A 21268-nucleotide genomic window follows, 5' to 3' on the forward strand; every position below is an offset into this window, starting at 1 on the left:
AAAAATCGACTTCTATTAAATTGACCTAATTTTGTAGTGTAGACATACCCAAAGTCTCTGACCAGTTGAACTCTCTCTCATTTGGACTTGCTGGGCAGAGCTCATGGCGTAAAGCACGAGTGCTGGAGCCCAGAGACTCAGATTCAAAAGCATGGAGATCTCAGGGCCTACCCTTAAGGAAGAGTAGGAGCCCTTGGGGGTTTGCCACACGAAAGGGCTTCCTCCAAGGGACTGTTTAAAAGCTGGGGCATAGTACAGATCCTGTGGTTCTGTGACACTAGGCACCTAAGTTTCTGCCTCTGAGCATGCACACTGCTGCCTCGGTCTAGGCCTCCAGACACTTGTCTGCTACCAAATCCCCAGAGTGATCCACAAACTGGGGGAAGATATGCAGAGGAACACCTATTTTGCGTGCTGGGTCTGATCCAGTAGGCATGCTGTGAGCACACTGACCTCCATACAAAATGGCCCTGGGGGCAGTGTTCCCTCCCTTGGTAACTTTTAATTCAGGGGTTAGAGAACTGACTCAGGATGTGGGAGACCATGGTAATTCTCCCCCACCCAACCCCCCGAGAAGGGGAAGGGATTTGAACCACTCAACTATGGGATCTTGAGACATGGGTCTTTCTGTTTCTCTCAGTCTCTCTTGTTGAAGTGTTCCACTTTAATTAAATAATAATTGGGCTAATCACTAGTCCATTTAACTTGCTTAATTGTCCATGTATCGCAAAGTAGTCTCATGTCACTTCCTTAATGTCTTTTAGATGCCTGTAATTTAGAACTTCTTAAAGTAGCATATCTGTTCAGATTGCTTTTTGTAGCTGGTGTAGACTTTTTTCTGACACTGGTCTGTATGCATCCATAAATGCCTGTACTTCATCTTTGAGCTCATGGGTAGTTGAATGTGATGTTGGGCTCCATGATGGAGTATCTGCTACTACCAGATTTTTCCCATGAACATATGTAGCAATTGGTTTTAAATTGCACTAACCTTATCAATAGATATTGGCATCTCAGTGGTGCTTGATCCAGGATTACAAGTGATTTATGGTGTCTTACCAGTGTAGCCTAATCCAATCCACACAGATATCTGTAGAAGTTCTCAGTGCCCATACGCTTGCCAGGCACTCCTTTTCAATCTGTGCATATAGTTTTTCTGCTTCTGTGAGTGTATGAGAGCAAAATGCAACTGGTTCCACTCAGATCCATGTTGTTGAATCAATACACCACCTAGGCCAGAGCTGCTTGCGTACACACTGATCATTGTGGGTTTGTTCACATCCTAGCATTTGGGAACTGGAGCGGTTGAGAATTTTTTTTACATTTTTGAAGGCAATTTCTTGATTTGGCCCCCATAGAGAAGAAGTGTTGGACTTTAACAGTTCATTCAGTGGTTTTGTCATTGTGGAAAGGTCTTGTAGGTATAGACCAAAGTAATTTGCCATCCTGAGTATGCTTCTCATTTCTGGTGCATTCATTTCTCAAATTTCTTTTATTTTTTCAGAGCTAACATTGATTCCATCTTTGTTTATTGTTTGTCCCAAAAACTCAATTTGGGTAGGAGGAAAACCCACATTTCCTTGTTTAGGTTCAGTCCACACTGATTAAGTTTAGAACTTCATTGAGGGTTTTGGTGCATTCTTCTATTGAAGACCCATATATCAAAATATCATCCATGAAGACTGCAGCTCCATTTGTGTTCATTAACATTTCTGCCATCTGTCTTGGGAAAATTTCAGGTGCGCTGGTAATCCCAAAAGGTAATCTTTGAAAGCAAAATCTTCCAAAGGGTGAGATTAAAGTAGTCAGTTTAGCGCACTCTTTGGCTAAAGAAATTTGCCACAATCCATTCAAGGCATCCAGCATGAAGAATTCTATAGCTCCTTTCACTTTGGGGAGGAAATCATACAGTGTTAGAAGGATATATTTTTCTCTCGCAATTGTTTCATTGTCTTTTAAGAGCCACACAGATTCATATTTGTTAATTTTCTTTATAACTGGTGCCACTGAGGCACACCATGCTGTTGGCTCAGAGATTTTCTCAAGTATGCTAATCTGTTAGTCTCTTGAACTCAGTTTCCACTTTATGAAGCAATGGGATAGGAATACTCTGAGGTGTATGTACTCTATAGGTTTCAGCATTGTCTCTTAAGGTTAGTTGTCCTGATCTTCTTTCAGAAGTCCAATATTACCAAATAATCTGAGTTCTTCCACCTGTCTCACTAGGCCCATCATGGCTGCCACACTGTCTTTGAGAAGTTTGTTGGGTTTTGATCCTTTGATCACATAGAAAGACAAAGCCTTACACTCAGAGTGTAAGTTGTTTCTGTAGTGAACTGGCCCACGCAGTTCTGAGTACCCTCAGGGCTAGTCAGAGCCGTGTCATGTGATTTCAGCTCTGGGAGGGGCTGAAGGTAATTTTACATCCCTTCTGAGATGATTGTCACATCAGCTCCTGAGTCCGTTTTAAAGTCTATAGTCATTCTTGCCATGAATATTCACGTTGTCTCTCCAGGCAAGAGACACTTTCTATGGGGAGAGTGTAAAACTCCTTTCCTTGGGAAAATTTGAAACTATTGTACTCTTAGCTGAAATGGAGTTGGAGTGGGAATGTTTAAAAGATACGTTTCAAACATACTTATTGGTACTGACATGTCTTTGTGTAAAGCTGTTAATATTATTGTGACACAGAGGTCGATTTGTGGTTCACTAATCTGTGTGTCAGCAGCTCTTCTCAGGCCTGACATGCTCACTATACCTAACATACTCTTGTCATAATCTGTATCTAAAAGGTGGCCTGTAAGAGATCATTGGAAAATTATTGACTCACTGATCATTAATATCCTTGTATTATGTAAGCACAGGGTATGTAGAAAAAGTTATGAATATGTGCTAGAATTATGTTCTTAAAAGCAATGCATAAGCTCAGTCTGCCCTGGATGAAGGAATGTGTATTTGTTTGTCTATTCATCCTGGTGTTCAGCCTCTCAAAAGTTCTTTCCCTTCCCAAATGGGCCATCGTGTGCTAACTTTTTGGGCACCACAAGCTGCTTCTAGGGGTCTTGAGGGCCCCTATTCTCACCTACTTGGGTTTCTCTGTACATCCTGCCCTCCTGTATAAAGAATTTACCTCTGATTTTGCTATTAGAAGCATCACTGTGAATAGCCGCCTTTATGCCTTCTAGAGAAGGGCAGCATCTTGCTCTGGGGCAAACATTGCTGTATTTGGGGTTACACCCAAAGCTGTCTCTGACAAAGAAGTTGATTACTCAATTGACCCCCACTAAATAAAATTATGCTGCCATAGAATGAGAGTGCGGTGCAATTGTGTGACCAGTCAAACAATTAAAACATTATCTGTTCAACAGAAAATTTATGGTATTAACAGATCACTCTCTAAAGGTACCCGCTGTAGGCTGTTGCACTGGAGCATAGCACTGCAGGAGTATGCGATGGAGACTGTGCACATCAAAGGGAACAAAAACATGGTAGCGGACACCCTGTCCAGAAAAGAGAGCCCAGAACTAATGCCTGCAGAACAGTCAGTGGCTACTCCATCAATGTCAGGGGGGAGGTGTGAACAGAGACACCTTGGGAAAGGGTCCCCTGTTCTTTGCAAATAATCTCACCTTAGACTCGACAAACTCATTACACCAGATACATGGCTTGCAGGATATTTGATCCATAAAGAGTAACATGTAAGGTATCTGCTTACATGTAGGTCAGACAGCTCATAACTTGTCAAGATTCATAATCATTGTGAGATACATGTATGAGTAATATTTAAAGAATATTGTTTTTGTTCTGAAAGTATCGTTCATGGACTTGGAGTAGAGATTAGTCCCCAGGAGATAATGTGGCTCGGTATTGACCCATTCAGAGAGGAAGGAGTTGCCACGATGCTCTGTCTGGCCAGTGATGCACTACAGGGTTCAGTTGTGTAGCCTTGCTCAGTCCTAGGACTTTCAATGAGAAAACATCAGTCAACTACAAACAATTGAAACTTCTTCCAAGTAAAAAGGGAACATTGCAACAGGCGTCTGGTTCACCTTCTCTGTGAATAGAAACAAAAGACCGAGTATAACAGAGGAGGGGAAAGACCCTCTGGATCAGGGGTGGCCAACCTGTGGCTCCAGAACCACATGTGGCTCTTCAGAAGTTAATATGCGGCTCCTTGTATAAGCACCGACTCGGGGCTGGAGCTACAGGTGCCAACTTCCCAATGTGCCGGGGGGTGCTCACAGCTCAACCCCTGGCTCTGCCACACGCCTTGCCTGCACTCCATCCCTTCCCACCCCCTCCCCTGAGCCTGCCATGCCCTCACTCCTCCTCCTCCCCCCCCCCCAGCCTCCTGCATACCACAAAACAGCTGATGGGGAGGGAGGGGGAGGCGCTGATCAGCAGAGCTGCCGGTGGGTGGGAGTCCCTGGGAGCGGGGTGTGGGAGCTGATGGGGGGGCGGGGGGTGCTGACGTATTACTGTGGCTCTTTGGCAACGTACATTGGTAAATTCTGGCTCCTTCTCAGGCTCAGGTTGGCCACCCCTGCTCTGGATCCTTTCCTTGAGGAAGCCCTTTTTTGCAGCAGGGGTGATGTCATGAACTTTTGGATGCTGATTCTTGTGAAACTAGCCAGCTCTGCCAGAGAATGAACTTGGTGGGAGAAACCTACTTTATGAGATAGGAACGGTAATAAATGTAGGCCCAGGTTAACCTTTTATGTCTTTTTGTTGTTGTTTTGTTTTGTTGTAACCAGTTGTTTCGATTACTGTCTCTCACTTCTAGTTAAATCTTTACACTTATTTAAGTAAAACGACTTCTGTTTTATTGTAAGTGCTTACAAGTGCTGTGTGATCTACAGGAGTGGAGATTTAAGGTAAAACTGGTAAACTGCTATTTTGGTTTCAGGGGATCTGGAATTTCTGTGGATATCCAGTGTCAGGGGCTGGATATCCCAAGGGTGTGATTCAAAGGGACTCAGGGATTGGGGTGCACCTATTGTTAACCTGACAGGCGAAGACAAGGCTGGCATTGCCTAGACAAGATCGCTTGAGAGGCTGGAAGGCTGATGGTGTTAGCGAGCTGACACCTAGCCAGGCCCAGGCAACTCCCTCACACTGGAGGCGGGGACTAACAAGAGGACTCACTGTCGTAGGTACCCGGAGAACCATCACAATATCCCACCAGCTAGTTTAGGTGGCTTCTTGCCTAACACACTGGTTTTGTGGATCCCATTCCCAGGCTTCATCTTTCCTCTTTCATTGTATAACAAACCTGGGTGCCTAACTAATGCTCTGTGGATACCAGATTTTCTAGGCACTAAAAAGTTAGGATTTGCAACACCGAAGTCCATGTGTGGATCCAGGTTGAAATGACTTTAGGGCTGATGGCTGTAAGGCTCCATGTGAGCTCTATCATAACTATGGATCTCTCAGTGGACTTGCACAGATCCACTGTCTCCAAGGCCCATGTGGGGGAGTGGGGAGAGGAGTATGGTGCATGTTCCCTCTTCCCCCTACTCTCCAATAGGAACCATGGAATAATCCCACACCAATTAGAACAGGGCAGACCTAAGTGTTCCAGCCCTCGGACTTTAGCACACAGAGCTGTTTGCTCTGGTTAAATCTTGTCCTCTCTTTAGAACAAGCTGGTCACACTGAAATAAGCTTCCAGGTTTTGGGTTTATGTAATCTGGCAACTAGGAAGAGAAAGAGTGAGAGGACTATGGCCCTGTCCCTCTGTGATACCATCACAATTCAGTGTTCAGAGCATTGCATGTGTCCATGAGGAACTGGGCTGCAGAAAGAGAATTGACATTTTCCTGCTATTGAAGATTTAAACTCTCACCCTCTATGCAGCGTATTCACAAAAATGAATGTCTGGAGTTAACACAGGTTTATTCCATTCTTGTCCAGGTTTTGGTTCTGACCCTCGCATTTCGGTTGAGGGTTACCAGGATGGAGGGATTCGGGTGGTTTGTGAATCTGCTGGATGGTACCCTGAGCCTGAGGCACAATGGAGAGATCACCATGGGCAGCTCTTAGCATCATCTTCAGAAACAAAATCCAAAGATGCCAATGGCCTGTTTCAAATGCAAATTTCCATTGTTGCAATAGAAAATTCCAACAGAGACTTGTCCTGTTTTGTCACGAACCCTCGCCTCAACCAGGAGAAAGAGTCAACAATTTACATAACAGGTCAGTGCCCATCCAAACTACCCATAAAATGAAATATGGCAAACATTGGTGGGAAGTATGTCCTTTTGTGTTCTTGTTGCTGACTCCTCTTTATATTCCTTTACTCTGGGTAGTACCCAGGTTCCTTTGTTTTCTGCAGAGCTTCTTTATTACACACAGAATCTACATTGGTGTAAAAGCAACACTAATGGCCCCATTATGCTACCCAGATTTCAGTAAAACTTCCACTGGCTTAGCTGATCAGACCCTAAGTAGTAGTGTAGTGTAGACGCGATAAATTTATCCCCAATCGCTCTCCCGTCGACTGCTGAACTCCAGCTCGGCGAGAGGTGGAAGCAAAGTCGACGGGGGAGCTGCGGTGCACCGTGAGGACGCGAAGTAAGTAATTTTAATTCGATCTAAGATACGTCGACTTCAACTACGCTATTCTCGTAGCTGAAGTTGCGTATCTTAGACTGATTCCTCCCCCCCCCCCCCCAGTGTAGACCAGCCCACAGGGGTGAATGCAGCACCAGTGAGGAGCTAGAACTTGGGTAGGCCTTTTGTAGTGTGGCTGCTCACACCCAGGCTAGACTAAACCAGGTGTTCAGGCCTGGGTGCTACTTGTCACAGATTCAAGGGCCTGGTGTATGCTCCAGCCTGTAACAAGGCCTTGGATGAGTTAATATGGGCCTGAAAGAAACCACTTAGTCTACCAGGCTGCACCTGGAGGGAGAGCTAGGCTGAATGGATGATGAAGCCCAGCTGGGGAGGGGCTGGGAGAGGACAGTAAACAGAGAAAGTTGAAAGCAAAAGGGGGGATGCAGGGAGGGAGTCTGCAATCACTCTCTGAAAGTGGACAGTATGTGAGGAGGAAACCTAGGGGAAGAATAAGCCCTGGGATCTTAGCCTGACTAGAGAAGGCTGGCAAGTAGCTATAAGAAATGAAACAGCCACTGGGAGTGGAATAGGCTCCAGTGATAAGCCCTGAAAAAAGGGCAGGTTCTGGACTTCCAGGGAGGGAGAGAGCCCTGGGAGGTGTTCAGTTAAGGTACAAAGCTGGGGAAACAAAGTAGCAGAAAGGCATGACAGGCCAAGCCTGAGGAGGGTGGAAATTGCTTTGAGTTTGTACTTGTGGTTTGGGTTTTTTAGGGGACTCCAGGGGAGGGCTCTGAGAGTCCCAGCCCTGAGAGAAGGTGGGGGACTGAGAGAGGTTGCAGGGGAGAAGGCCTGAGAATGGCCACGGTAGGCTAGAATCCCGTGTAATGGGAGGACCTGGATGCCCCTACCAGTCACTTTTATCGAGACCTGTGGCTGCAGAGGGAGATAAGGATGACTGGAAGCCCTGAGGCAAGGATGTGAAAAGACCATGGGGCACAGAGTTGGGGCTGGAGACTTGAAATAAGGACACTGGACTTTTATTTGTGTAACTTTCTTACCCTGGAAGGGATGGATTAACCTTGTGACCTGGGTCACAGGAAAAGAGACCATCGCACTGCTCGAGCAACTGTCGATGGGAATGCGGGGGGGCAGAGGTGGAGAGCTGCTATGCCACAAGGAGGCACTCCTGCAGTGAGTCCACTTATTCACAGACCCCTTTAGTGTGCAGGGCCCCAAGGACCCACAAACAGGCCTATTGCCTCCAAGACTCCAAAACTGGGCCTTTGGGTATCAGCAATCCCTGGCTCTCTCTCTGGCTCCTGTGCCGATTCCAGCTAGGCCAGACTCCTGTGGGAGGCTAGTACTGTGTCCCTTCAGGGTGAAATGGTCTCAATGAGTAGCTGCAGTGACATAAGCAACTTTTGCAAAACAAGGTAACAGTTTATTAGTCACCTGGCTGGCTACAGCATCTTTAGGTTAGCATAGAGAAGCAAAAGTTAAGACAGAGTTCAGACTGGCCAATGCCAGGGCTCCCCTGAGCCATGCTGCTTCAGGAACCAACTCTGCCTCTTCTTCTGTCTCTTTTTCTTTGTCTGTCAGTCCCAGGTGTGTGAACTGTGTCGCTGTGAGCTCAGCTCTCAACACAGCCCCACCTGACACCTTTTCCCTTTGTTCTCCCAGTTGGGGGCCTTTGCTCTGTGAAATCTCCTTCCTTTTGGCTGTTGGCCACTAGGTGTGAATGTCCTGGCCATTGGGGTTTCCATTGTCTCTTTTTGGGTTCTTCCATTCACATGTGTAGACTTTATTCAGTTTGTTAATGACTCTGGTCTCCAGCCAGGCTGCTAGGTGAGTCAAACACTTCATCCCTTCCCTTTACATTCAATGCATAGCAGTACAAAGCCCAGAGGGAAAGTGAGCTGTGCATAGGAATCATAAAAATATTACCAAAATTCCCACATTCATCCCACTGATCAGCTCAGTTAACTCTGCAGTGTAGACGTGGTTAGGGCTGGTCTAGACTAGAAAATTAGATTGACCCCGCTACTTTGCTGTGGGGTGTGAAAAATCCACACCCCTGAGTGACATAATTAAACCAACCTAAGTCCTGATGTAGACACCACTAGATCGACAGAAGAATTCTTCCGTTGACCTACCTACTGCCCTTTAGGGAGGTGAATTTACTACATTAATGGGAGAACTCCTCCTGCCCCTGTAATAAGTGCATACACTGCAGTGCTGCAGTTGTAGCATTTGAACCATAAACATAACCTAAGGGCTTGTCTACACCCAGGGCATGTCTACACTTACCTCCGGAGCGATCGATCCAGCGGGGGTCGATTTATCATGTCTAGCGAAGATGTGATAAATCGACCGCTGAGCGCTCTCCCATCGACTCTGGTACTCAACCTGGGTGAGAGGCGCAGGCAGAGTCGACGGGGTAGCATCAGCAGTCGACCTACCGCAGTGAAGACACCATGGTAAATAGATCTAAGTTACACAACTTCAGCTACGTGAATAACATAGCTGAAGTCGATGTACTTAGATCGATTTCCGCTCCCCTCCGGTGTAGACCAGGCCTCAGGCCACATCTACAGTACTACTTTTGTCAGTATCGTTTATGTCTCCCTGTGGTGTGAAAAAACACCCCCCAAGCGACATAAGTTACACCGACCTAAACACCGGTGTGGACAGTGCTAGGTCAGCAGGAGAGCTTCTCTCACAACGTAGCTACCACCGCTTGTGGAGGTGATTTTATTATGTCGACAGGAGAACTCTCTCCCATTGGCATAGAGCAGCTACACAAGCGATCTAACAGTGGCACTGTAAGCGGCTGTAAGCTCTCTAGTGTAGACATAGCCTTACAGTGCTGCAGCGGCACACATACACCGGTGTAGCTGTAGTGCTTAGTGATGATGCTACCTACGCCATCAACATAGTTAATCCACCTCCCTGAGAGGAGATAGCGCTCTCAGCAGGAAAAGCTCTCCCGTTGACATAGCACCAGCTACACCAGGGGTTATGTCAGTATAACTGTGTCATTCAGGGGTGTTGGTTTTCCACACCCCTGAGTGATGTAGTTATACCGACATAGGTTGGTAGCACAGACCAAATCTAAGTGTCATTTAATTGCATGAAACTCAGGACATTCAGACCTTAGGGCTGATCTAAGCACTGTCCACATCGGCACTATGTCTGTGGGAGACGCTCTCCTGCCGACGTAGCTTCCGCCTCCCGCAGAGATGGAATAATTATGCTGGTGGGAGAGCTTTCTTCCATCGACATAGAGCATCTTCACTAGATGCACTTCAGCTGCATTGGTATAGCTGCGCCAATGTAGCACTTCCAGTGTAGACTTGCCTCTTATTCTTAACCTCCTGTGTGCGCTTACATCATGATCTTCTCCCTGAATTTCTTCCATATACAACAGTGGAAGTTTATATAGCTTTGAAAGCGAGAGAAGCTTAACAGAAAAACAGCACTCTTATTCTGGGATAACAGAGGCCATACTACGAGTTATATTGATATAACTATACCCATATAGTTCTGCCAGAAATTTTCCCTCATAGACCTGAGAAACTGGGTTACCTCCACACTCTCCCTCTGGCGGCATGGGCTTACCAACTGGTTTCCCATGTCAGTCGCTCCTGTTACTAGCTGTTCTGAACTGTAACCCAGTCAGTCATTTAACTGATGTCTAAATGCCTGGCATCAACAACCCCTTGTGGCAACCCATTGCAGTATAAAGGATTTATGATTATTTCCTATAACTTTAGAATCACAAAGTAATATTTTGTATTTTAATGTTTGGGGCTGATCCTTTATTTCTTGTCCATCCAAAAATTCTGTTGCATTGTATATGGAAGGACTACAGCAGGGGAAATTAATAGGCGGAGCTGTAGCCAAATCTGGAACGCCAGTCATTTCTGAATAGATTGCAAAATCTTTTTATTTACTTATTATTATTATTTTGTATTATTTTCTCTGGAGTCTGGACCTTGACTATACCTTGACCAAGAAATTTGGACCTTGACAAAAAATAATTGATTATCCCAGGATTAAGCCCATTCTTCAACTGTGTAAGAGATTATCATGATGTATATGTACATGGGAGGTTAGGGATAAGATGGCTGTGGGAGTTTCCCTGAGTAGACAAGGCCCAAAACTCACGGGCTGTGGACTGGATCCAGGCTATATGCAAAGCAGTGAGACTGAATTTGGTGTGGTGTCTGGAGGAAGCAGCCTGTGGTTTTGGCTGTGAATCTAGTGGGAGCTCTGAAGAGAAGCAGGGACTCCAGGTAGCTGCTCCTTGGGACAGAGCAGTGACTCTTGAGCTAAAGATATGAATCTTTAGCGCGTCTGGTGTGTAAATAACTTGTGAAGCTGGCTACAATAGTGCCATGCAAACACCTGTTGTCATTTTCAGGTGATATTGTAAACAAGAAGCGGGCAGCATTATCTCCTGCAAATATAAACAAACTTGTTTGTCTGAGTGATTGGCTGAACAAGAAGTAGGACTGAGTGGACTTTGTAGGCTCTAACATTTTACATTGTTTTATTTTTGAGTATAGTTATATTTTTGTACATAATTCTACATTTGCAAGTTCAACTTTCATGATAAAGAGGTTGCCCTACATTATTTCTATGAGGTGACCTGAAAAATAAAAAATTTTCTTTGTTTTTTACTGTGCAAATACTTGTAATAAAAATAATAATATAAAGTAAGCACTGTACAGTTTGTATTCTGTGTGGTAATTGAAATCAATATATTTGAAAATGTAGAAAACATCCAAAAATATTTAAATAAATGGTATTCTATTATTCTTTAACAGTGCGATTAATCACGATTAATTTTTTTAATCACTTGACAGCCCTAATTGTAATGTTATGTGTTTCTTTAAAAGAAAGAAAGTGGATCTTAAACAAATTGATAAAGGGGCAGTGGGGAAGGGAGGATGGCACGAGGAGGGAGAAGTACAAATACAACTGAAGGTGCAGGGTCACTATGTTGTTTTGCAAAATTCGGATTTACCAAATAGACTCTTGTCAGTTATGGCTTGATCCTGCCCAAATGAAGTCAGTTGGACTTTTACCACTTACTTTAATGGGCCACTTACTTCTCATCTACCCAGCTGCAACATGTCTCCAATTTGTAGAATATACAAGACGTAACCAGGATAAAATTCTGTCTTCTATTGGCTTAACAACAAAGCACGAAGCATCTTTATCACACTATGAAATCCACCAGGAGTTAGATTCTTCTAACTGGTAACATTGCTCACCAAAGTGCTGCATCTATTCAACACTGTTTCTTAGGGTATGTCTACACTACGAGAGTAGTTCGATTTTACTTAAAGCGAATTTGTGGAACCGATATTACAAAGTCGAACGTGTGTATCCACACTAAGGACAGTAATTCGACTTTGTGAGTCCACACTAACGGGGCAAGCGTCGACATTGGAAGCGGTGCACTGTGGGCAGCTATCCCACAGTTCCCGCAGTCCCCGCTGCCCATTGGAATTCTGGGTCAAGCCCCCAATGCCTGCTGGGGCAAAAAATGTGTTGACGGTGGTTTTGGGTAACTGTCGTCATTCAACCGTCACTCCCGCCCTCTCTCCGTGAAAGCGCCGGCGGGCAATCAGTTCGCACACTTTTCTGGTGATTGACAGCGCGGATGCCACAGCACTGCGAGCATGGAGCCTGCTGCGATCATCGCTGCAGTTATGGCCGTTGTCAACACCTCGCACCTTATCATCCACCTTTTTCAGAGGCAGATGCTGAGAAATCGGGCGAGGAGGCTACGGCAGCGCGGTGAGGACATTAAGTCTGAGAGTGGCACAGACGTCTCACAAAGCACGGGACCCCGCGCCGTGGACATCATGGTGGCAATGGGTCATGTTGATGCTGTGGAATGGCGATTCTGGGCCCGGGAAACAAGCACGGACTGGTGGGACCGCATAGTGCTGCAGGTCTGGGATGAATCACAGTGGCTGCGAAACTTTCGCATGCGTAAGGGAACTTTCCTGGAACTTTGTGAGTTGCTGTCCCCTGCCCTGAAGCGCAAGGACACCCGGATGTGAGCAGCCCTGACTGTCCAGAAGCGAGTGGCCATAGCCCTCTGGAAGCTTGCAACGCCAGACAGCTACCGGTCAGTCGCGAACCAATTTGGAGTGGGCAAATCTACCGTGGGGGTTGCTGTGATGCAAGTAGCCAACGCAATCGTTGAGCTACTGCTCTCAAAGGTAGTGACCCTCGGAAACGTGCAGGTGATCATAGATGGCTTCGCTGCGATGGGATTCCCAAACTGCGGTGGGGCTATAGATGGAACTCACATCCCTATCCTGGGACCGGCCCACCAGGCCAGCCAGTACATTAACCGAAAGGGCTACTTTTCAATGGTGCTGCAAGCACTGGTGGACCATAGGGGACGTTTTACCAACATCAACGTCGGATGGCCGAGCAAGGTTCATGATGCTCGCGTTTTCAGGAACTCTGGTCTGTTTAGACGGCTGCAGGAAGGTATTTACTTCCTGGACCACAAAATAACTGTTGGGGATGTGGAGATGCCTATAGTCATCCTCGGGGACCCAGCCTACCCTCTAATGCCCTGGCTCATGAAGCCCTATACAGGCGCCCTGGACAGTGAAAAAGAACTCTTCAGCTACTGGCTGAGCAAGTGCAGAATGGTGGTGGAGTGTGCTTTTGGACGTCTGAAGGGGAGATGGAGAAGCTTACTGACTCACTCTGATCTCAGCGAAACCAATATCCCCATTGTCATTGCAGCTTGCTGTGTGCTCCACAATCTCTGTGAGAGCAAGGGGGAGACGTTTATGGTGGGGTGGGAGGTTGAGGCAAATCGCCTGGCTGCTGATTACGCCCAGCCAGACAGCCGGGCGATCAGAAGAGCACAGTGAGATGCGCTGTGCATCCGGGAAGCTTTGAAAGCTAGGTTCCACAGTGAGCAGGGTAACCTGTGACTATTAAGTTTGTTTATTCAGAAGCTGAACCTGCCCCCATTTCTTTACCCAGTTAATGTTGACTATCCTCTCCAGTTACCAACCCCCTTCCCCCCCTTCCAACACACCTTTAAAAATAAAATAAATGAAACTTTGTTCATTAACACTGTTTTTTTTATTAAGGATTTCGCGGTAAAGTGTTGAAACTGGGACGCAGACTGTGGTGAGGAGCGGGTGTAGTGATGGAAAGGACGCTTCTAAACTCGAGGAATGACAGGCTCCTGCTCCTAGAGCGGTCCGCAGTGGTGGACTGGTTGTTTCAACGGAGCCTGCCACCCCTCCTTTTCGGGACTCTGTGTGTGGGGGCTATGTGACTTTGTGGACGGGGAGGGCGGTTACAGATCCCCTGCTGCGTGGCTCTGTCGTCCTGGCTAAGGACCGCTGCATAAGATCTGTAACCGCCCTCCCCCGCCACAAACTCACAGAGCCCCCCCACACACAGAACATGAAAACCACCTCCCAGACTGACCAGGGTGCCTAGTGACTGCAATGTGTGTGTGACCTTCTGCTGAACCTGCCCCCGTGTCTGTACCCTGGTAAGGTTGACTGTCCTCTCCAATTACCAATCCCCTTTCCCCCCTTCAAACACACTCTCCTCTAAGAGAACATGACAGAAACAGTAATTAACAGAAACGTATTTTTTATTAACAACTACACAGTTAGGGGATGAAAGTGGGACGGGGGCTTGGGTGAGGTGCTTTTGGAGTGAAGGAAAGGACTTATCAAATCTTTGGGAATGAGAGCCTTCTGTTACTTGAGCAGTCTGCAGGGGTGGAGTGACTGTTTTCACGGCCCCTGCCGCCCCTCCTTCTTGGGACTTTGGGTGAGGGGGGGATGGGACTTTGTGGCGGGGGAGGGCGGTTAGAGAGAGACTGCAGTGGGGCTCTGTCCTCCTGCCTCCGGTCCTGCAGAACATCTACAAGGCGCCGGAGCATGTCCGTTTGCTCCCTCATTAGTCCAAGCAGCGTTTGAGTCGCCTGCTGGTCTTCCTGCCGCCACCTGTCCTCCCGTTCGCTGTGTGATCGCTGGTATTGCGACATGTTCTCCCTCCACTGGGTCTGCTGTGCCGCCTTGGCTCGGGAGCAGCCCATAAGTTCTGAGAACATCTCGTCCCGTGTCCTTCTCTTTCGTCGCCTGATCTGCGCCAGCCTCTGGGAGGGGGATGCCGGGGTAGCTCGGGAGACACTCGCAGCTGTGGGATGGGAAAAAGGGAGTGAATTCCTCAGAAAGATACAGTTTTGCGAACAATGAATATAGTCTTTCTCTGTGAACAAGACCATGCACATTACCTATCACATGCGCACTCAGTACAAGGTCGAATTTTCGGCCTTCCCATTGAGTGCCTAGGGTCTTGCTGTACAGATCACACAAGTGGGGCCGGACAACGGAATTCGGCTAGCAGGCAGACATGGTAAGCCGTAGACTTTTGGCTGCTTAAAGCTTAATTTATAGCAGTGCCCTCCTTTCACGTTCCAAGCAATGCTCCTAGCGTTGGCCAGTTCCTGCTGCCGGCAATCCGGCCAGCATGAACTCTGCCCCTGTCCCACCCCCCTCGCAGCGGTCCCTGGGAAAGATCACTGAATGCAGCCCCTGTCACGCCTCCACCGTGTGGCTGTAAACGGTCGGTTACAGTTATGTAAAGGAACAGGCAATCAGTCCCAATACTAACATTCCCCTAATTCAAAGCAGGTCACCATGAGTGATATCACTCTGATGAGGATTTCGGAGACAGAGAAAGACCGCATGCTGCATGAATGCCAGCAAGCACCAGGGCCGTATGCTGCCATGCTTTGCGAGGCTATGATCCCGGAGTACTTGCTGCTAGCCTGGCGCGGAAAAGTTTCCTACCATGGAGGACGCAATAAGGCCGCTCTTCCCAGGAACCTGATGCAAAGGCTTTCACAATACCTCCAGGAGACCTTCGTGGAGATGTCCCAGGAGGATTTCTGCTCTATCCCCGTACATATAGACAGAATTTTCCAGTAGCTGCACTGGCAAGGACAAAAATCTAAAGCGCCTAGGGCAAACTAATCATGAAAAACTGGACATGTTGACAAACTTTTCCAGTAGCTGCACTGGCAAGGACTAGAAAATAAAGCACCTAGGGCAAACTAATCATGAAAAACCCATTGTTAAGATAACATTACTATTCTGTTCAAAATAAATGTTTAAAACACTTACCTACTGATGTCAAGTATCAGAGGGGTAGCCGTGTTAGTCTGACTCTGTAAAAAGCAACAGGAGTGAGGTTCTTACCCACGAAAGCTTATGCTCCCAATACTTCTGTTAGTCTTAAAGGTGCCACAGGACCCTCTGTTGCTTCTTACCTACTGATGTTTCCCCTGAATCACGGTCTGGGTTACGGCCTTGGGAGGGTTGGTAGGGGATCTCCGTGAGGGTGATGAAGAGATCCTGGCTGTCGGGGAAATCAGCATTGAAAGCGCTGTCAACTGCCTCGTCCTCCTCATCTCCTTCCTCATCTTCCCCGTCCGCGAACATCTCAGAGGAAGCGGCCGTCGACAATACCCCATCGTCAGAGTCCACGGACAGTGGTGGGGTAGTGGTGGCGGCTGCACCTAGAATGGAATGCAGTGCCTCGTAGAAACGGCATGTCTGGGGCTGGGATCTGGAGCGTCCGTTTGCCTCTTTGGTCTTCTGGTACCCTTGTCTCAGCTCCTTGATTTTCACGCGGCACTGCGTTGCATCCCGGCTGTATCCTCTCTCCGTCATGGCTTTGGAGATCTTCTCGTAGATCTTTGCATTCCGTTTTTTCGATCGCAGCTCCGAAAGCACGGACTCATCGCCCCACACAGCGATCAGATCCAAGACTTCACGATCAGTCCATGCTGGGGCCCTCTTTCTATTCAGCGATTGCATGGTCACCTCTGCTGGAGAGCTCTGCATCGTTGCCAGTGCTGCTGAGCTCGCCACGATGTCCAAACAGGAAATGAGATTCAAACTGGCCAGACAGGAAAAGGTATTCAAATTTTCCCGGGGCGTTTCCTGTGTGGCTGGTCAGAGCATCCGAGTTCGGACTGCTGTCCAGAGCGCCAACAGAGTGGTGCACTGTGGGATAGCTCCCGGAGCTATTAGCGTCAAATTACATCCACACTAACCCTAATTGGACATGGCCATGTCGAATTTAGTGCTACTCCCCTCGTCGGGGAGGATTACAGAAATCGATTTAAAGAGACCTCTATGTCGAAATAAATAGCTTCGTTGTGTGGACGGGTGCAGGGTTAATTCGAGTTAACGCTGCTAAATTCGACATAACCTCCTAGTGTAGATCAGGCCTAAGTCAATGACATGTTTTCTTGCAGATGTGTTTTTCCCGAGGGTCTCTCGCTGGATGGTGGCTCTGTGGGTAATTCTGGCTCTTTTGGGTTTTCTCGTTTTCCCAGCAATTTACTACTTCTGGAAGAAACACAAAGCAAAAGGTAAAGTGGCAACATAAAGGGAGGGGATGCAGTGCAGTCAGAGAGATTTTCTGTAAAAATAAATAAACAAGCAGAAGAACCATTGGAGATTTTGGATTTAGTGTTATGAAGAGAGTGGTGAACCTTGGGAGAGAGAGAGAGAGAAAGAGAGGCTGAGAGAGGAGGAGGCATTGAGCATTTGGATAAATCCTGAATAAATGATTCCACATTTGAACTGAAGTGGACTCATCACCTTTGGCATTAATAAATAGCCCAGGTCTAATTTTGTTAAGTATTCCATGAATATTGTCTGAAATACAAATGGGAGTGAGAATGGGTCTGGAAATTTAATATATTTAGCTTGACTGACTGACTGATTAAAAGAGGCATTAATGGAGAGAAGGAGAGGAAGAAGGAGATTGAGTTTTTTCTTGGACACTTAGGGCCCAGTTTAACAATGTCATTAAGCATGGGCTTAGCTGTCAGCATGGTTATTAAATCCAATTGACATCAAAGTTAAGCACATGCTTAAGTGCTTTTCTGAACTGGGGCCTTAGTGTCAAATTCTGCTTTCTTGTCAGCATGCACAACTCTGGGCTAGGGCCAAATTCTGCTCTGTTATAGTAGAGTCAATGGGGTTGCAGGGATGTAACTGAGTGCAGAATCTGATCCTTAGCTTTTCATAATAAAATATGCCTTTTCATAATAAAATCTGCTCACCCCACGATCACAGTACAGAACAGAAAAATACAGCCTCCTTCTGTATGTAGAAGTACATACCTCTACCCCGATATAATGCATCCCGATATAACACCAATTTGGATATAACGTGGTAAAGCAGCGCTCTGGGGGGCGGGGCTGCTTTACCGGATTATATCTGGCAGCAGGGCGTGGGCGGAGATTTAAAGGGCCCAGAGTTCCAGCTTCTGCGGGGAGCCCCGGGCCCTTTAAATCACCACTGGAGCCCTGCCGCCACTACCCCACCGCTACCCCGATATAACGCAGTTTCACCTATCACGTGGTAAGATTTTTTTGGCTCCCGAGGACCGTGTTATATTAGCATGGTAGAGGTGTATTGAAATGTAATTGCTCAATTCACTTTGCTCTGCTGTAGTTAATGGCAGAAGCAGGCCTTCTGCAATTTTTAAGTTTTTTATATGAAGTGATCTCCTTATAACATCTGAGGCTCAAACTGTCACTTTAATCCTCCCCAAATGAATATCACCCCTTGGAATTTATCTCTGCTAGTGCACAGCACCTGCCGTCCCTTTCGGGAAGAAATATTTCAAAAGCTATTCATGGTTAAGTTCTGAACTCCAGCTTGGCTCAAGCTGAACTGATACACCAAAGGAGTGAAATGTGCATGTGTTGCAAGCCAGAGGATGGCTCAAGGTGATGTGCTATGGCTATTGAACCTGAGCAGCATCCATGAACTCTGAGTTTCAGCAGCTTTCGGAACATGTTTGTTGTCATGTTCCTTGCAGTCTCCAGTAGCTCCTTCTGGAAGTTTTGCCCTGAATCCAAAGCTTCTGGTTTTCAGAACAATATTTTAAAGTGGACTAAAATCCACATACAGCACAATTCAATTTTAAATTAGAAGTGTTGTAGAAATTAGCATTAATTAAATAGATGGAAGATTAAATACTCTAGTAATTAGTTAGGGTAATGCAATTGTGACTCTAGCTCCTCAGCCACTACCTGAACAATGGGGCTGAGTGTGATCAAAGGAAAGCAAGTCACTGGGTCATTTGGTCAAGGGTTTCCTTAATCCCCACCCCACCCCCCGCATAATGTGAGCTGCTTGTAACATTTTTAGATTCTTGTAACTTTTTTGGCACAGATCGAGAGACTATGGGGGGTTGGAGTAGTGAGGAAGAATGTGTGGTAGGGGGGACGGGGGAGTGTGAGGGTTGGCAAGGTGCAAGGTGGGTCTCTGTCCTTTTACCAAACTTCATCCCTTAGGACTGTGCTCTGGCACTGCAACCGTGGGGCCAGCACAGCCCTAGACAACAACTGTTATGTTGTTCATTATGCATATCTAGTTTGAACCAGACAGAATAAAGAGATCAAAGAGATACACTTAACACTATGAGTGCAGCTTGAGTTCCCTGCAAATAAATGCTGGAATTCAAACCTGTGGAACACAACACAATCAATGGCATGTACTCTTAGTCGTATTTCATACCTATTTATTATAGCACTCCTTCTTACACATCAATTCCCACTGGCTATTGCCAACTTTAAGAGCAGAGTTAAGGTTGTCATGCAGGGGTGGTGTGTACCTTATTTCTGTTTCCTAGTTTTCAGAAGTTTAAGTTTGTGTTACCTCAGCTTTTCATTTCCTGGTTTCAGAGGTTTGAGTTTGGCTGAACTCAACATTCTGGAAAGAGTCTCAGGAGACCTGGTAGGGGCTAGGCATGGGAGTCTAGTGTCCGTATAGAATGTAGAGTGGTCCGCTACTTCACTTTTCTTTTTAAATCCAAAAAGATAACATTGAGTCTGGGTACAGGGAGGAATTGGGGCCAAAGCCAGTGCATTGCACCACATCAAGAACAAACTGCTGTATATTCATTGCTGTGTTCAATTTTTATTTATTTATTTATTTATTTTAGGGGAACTCCTGGCTGAACTTCGTAAGTACCATCTCTTCCTCCGCCTCCATTATAAATTCTGTATGGATGTGTATCCTCTGAAGACTCTGTGTTCTCATCTCTCTGTGTGTTTGGTTTCAGGGTGGAGTAATGTCAGACAATATGCAGGTAAATAAAGATGATGTTTATTCAGTGTTGAAACCCCACCTACCCTGTTCCCTTTCCTTGTGCATTGGTCAGTTTAACTGAAATAATCCATGTAATCTAACACAGATTTAGACCATTAGTGGTTGCAATGAAATAATTTCTAAGGAATCAGCAATTTGTTACTCTTCTGGGAGGATAAAAAGGTGAGCTGGGAGATATGTGAGTTAAAGGGAAAAACAGGATAACTTGGAAAGGAGCATGAGTTGGATGCATACATCATTCAGTGGATTTACCGAGTTTATATCACAGAAGGCAGGAGGGAAGGAATTATCTTGTTACTGTTGCCTGCTTAGGAAATAGAGGGACTCTTTATTTTAAACAAATATTTTAAAAAGTGTAGCTCTGACTCTGTTAAAAGGACCTCATGGGACTCCATGTTTGTTGTTTCTCAAAGAGTCCATGTCAAATGTGCTCAGTTTACAAGTAAAAATATGTATTTTTTTTTTAACTTCCAACCCTGAAAAATTATCCTAATAACTGATAGTCAATCTGGGTTCTTTCATTCTTGTGTGTCAACACCCCCAGTATCTTCAAGATGTGTTTCTATATGTATTCCATTCCTGGTGCACATATGCCCTCAGTGCTGAAGATCAGCATGTTTGAGCAGCAGTGACCATTAGTCCACCTCTCTGCCCTAGCTCCCTCTTGTCCCCAAATCCTGTGGGCATGAAAGCTTGGGGTGCCCCACCCACCCCCAATCAGAAGGGCAGGAAAAGTTGTGGATCTTTTCCCATCACCTACTCCCTTTGGAAACCCTCTCATTTAGTTTTTAGAAACAGGGAACAATATTTCAAGAGACCAATGGATCTTCAAAATTGTCCAAACTGGTTATGCTAAACATTTCCAGACTATTCCTACTACCCTTCCCCATCACTTTTCAGGGATCCCTCTCACTAGAAGATATTATAACAAGAAATTCACTCTGTTATCTCTTGGCAGCATGGAAGTGGTTTCTCCATAGTTCAGGGGAAAGGATTTTTATCTTCATTTCTTCCTAATTCCCCAAAAGAAGGGAGGTTGGAAAACTATTCTGGACCTAAGACGACTCAACATATTTATTCAAAAACTTAAATTAAGAATGGTGACCCTCGTCTCGCTTATTCTTTCCCCAAAATTGGTTTGCACCTGGTGACCTCCAGGATGCATATTTCCACATTTCTATTCATTCTGTGCACAGGAAATATCTGTGTTTTGTGGTAGAAATTCAACACTCCCAATACAGAGTTTTTTCTCATTTGGACACTTCAACAGCTCCAAGAGTCTTTACAAAATTCCTATCAGGCATTGCAGTCATTGAAGCATTCCTAAGAAAGTAGAACATTAGAGTTCATCCCTGCTTTGAGTTTATCCTTATTTTGACACTTGGCTGGTTCAAGGACCCTAAGAGTAAACAAAGAAAAATCTATGATAATTCCATCACATAAGACAGAATTCATTGGGGCTCTTCTGGATTCTGCTATGACATCTGCTTACCTATAATTACCTG

General features: G+C 46.0%; 1 protein-coding gene and 1 pseudogene across 1 annotated transcript in view; both read left to right on the plus strand.

Moving 5' to 3' along the window:
- Positions 1-21268, plus strand: part of LOC135887580 (zinc finger protein 420-like) — a 411396-nt pseudogene that overhangs the window by 253023 nt on the left and 137105 nt on the right.
- LOC135887682 (butyrophilin subfamily 1 member A1-like) overlaps positions 1-21268 on the plus strand; it is a 47135-nt gene that overhangs the window by 21459 nt on the left and 4408 nt on the right. Inside the window, exons 4-6 of the mRNA XM_065415409.1 lie at positions 5914-6195; positions 16889-17005; positions 19717-19743. Of these exons, the coding sequence (XP_065271481.1) occupies positions 5914-6195; positions 16889-17005; positions 19717-19743 (426 nt within the window). The remainder of the gene's footprint in view (positions 1-5913; positions 6196-16888; positions 17006-19716; positions 19744-21268) is intronic.

This window comes from Emys orbicularis, chromosome 13 (assembly GCF_028017835.1).
Source record: "Emys orbicularis isolate rEmyOrb1 chromosome 13, rEmyOrb1.hap1, whole genome shotgun sequence".
Classification (NCBI taxonomy): domain Eukaryota; kingdom Metazoa; phylum Chordata; order Testudines; family Emydidae; genus Emys; species Emys orbicularis.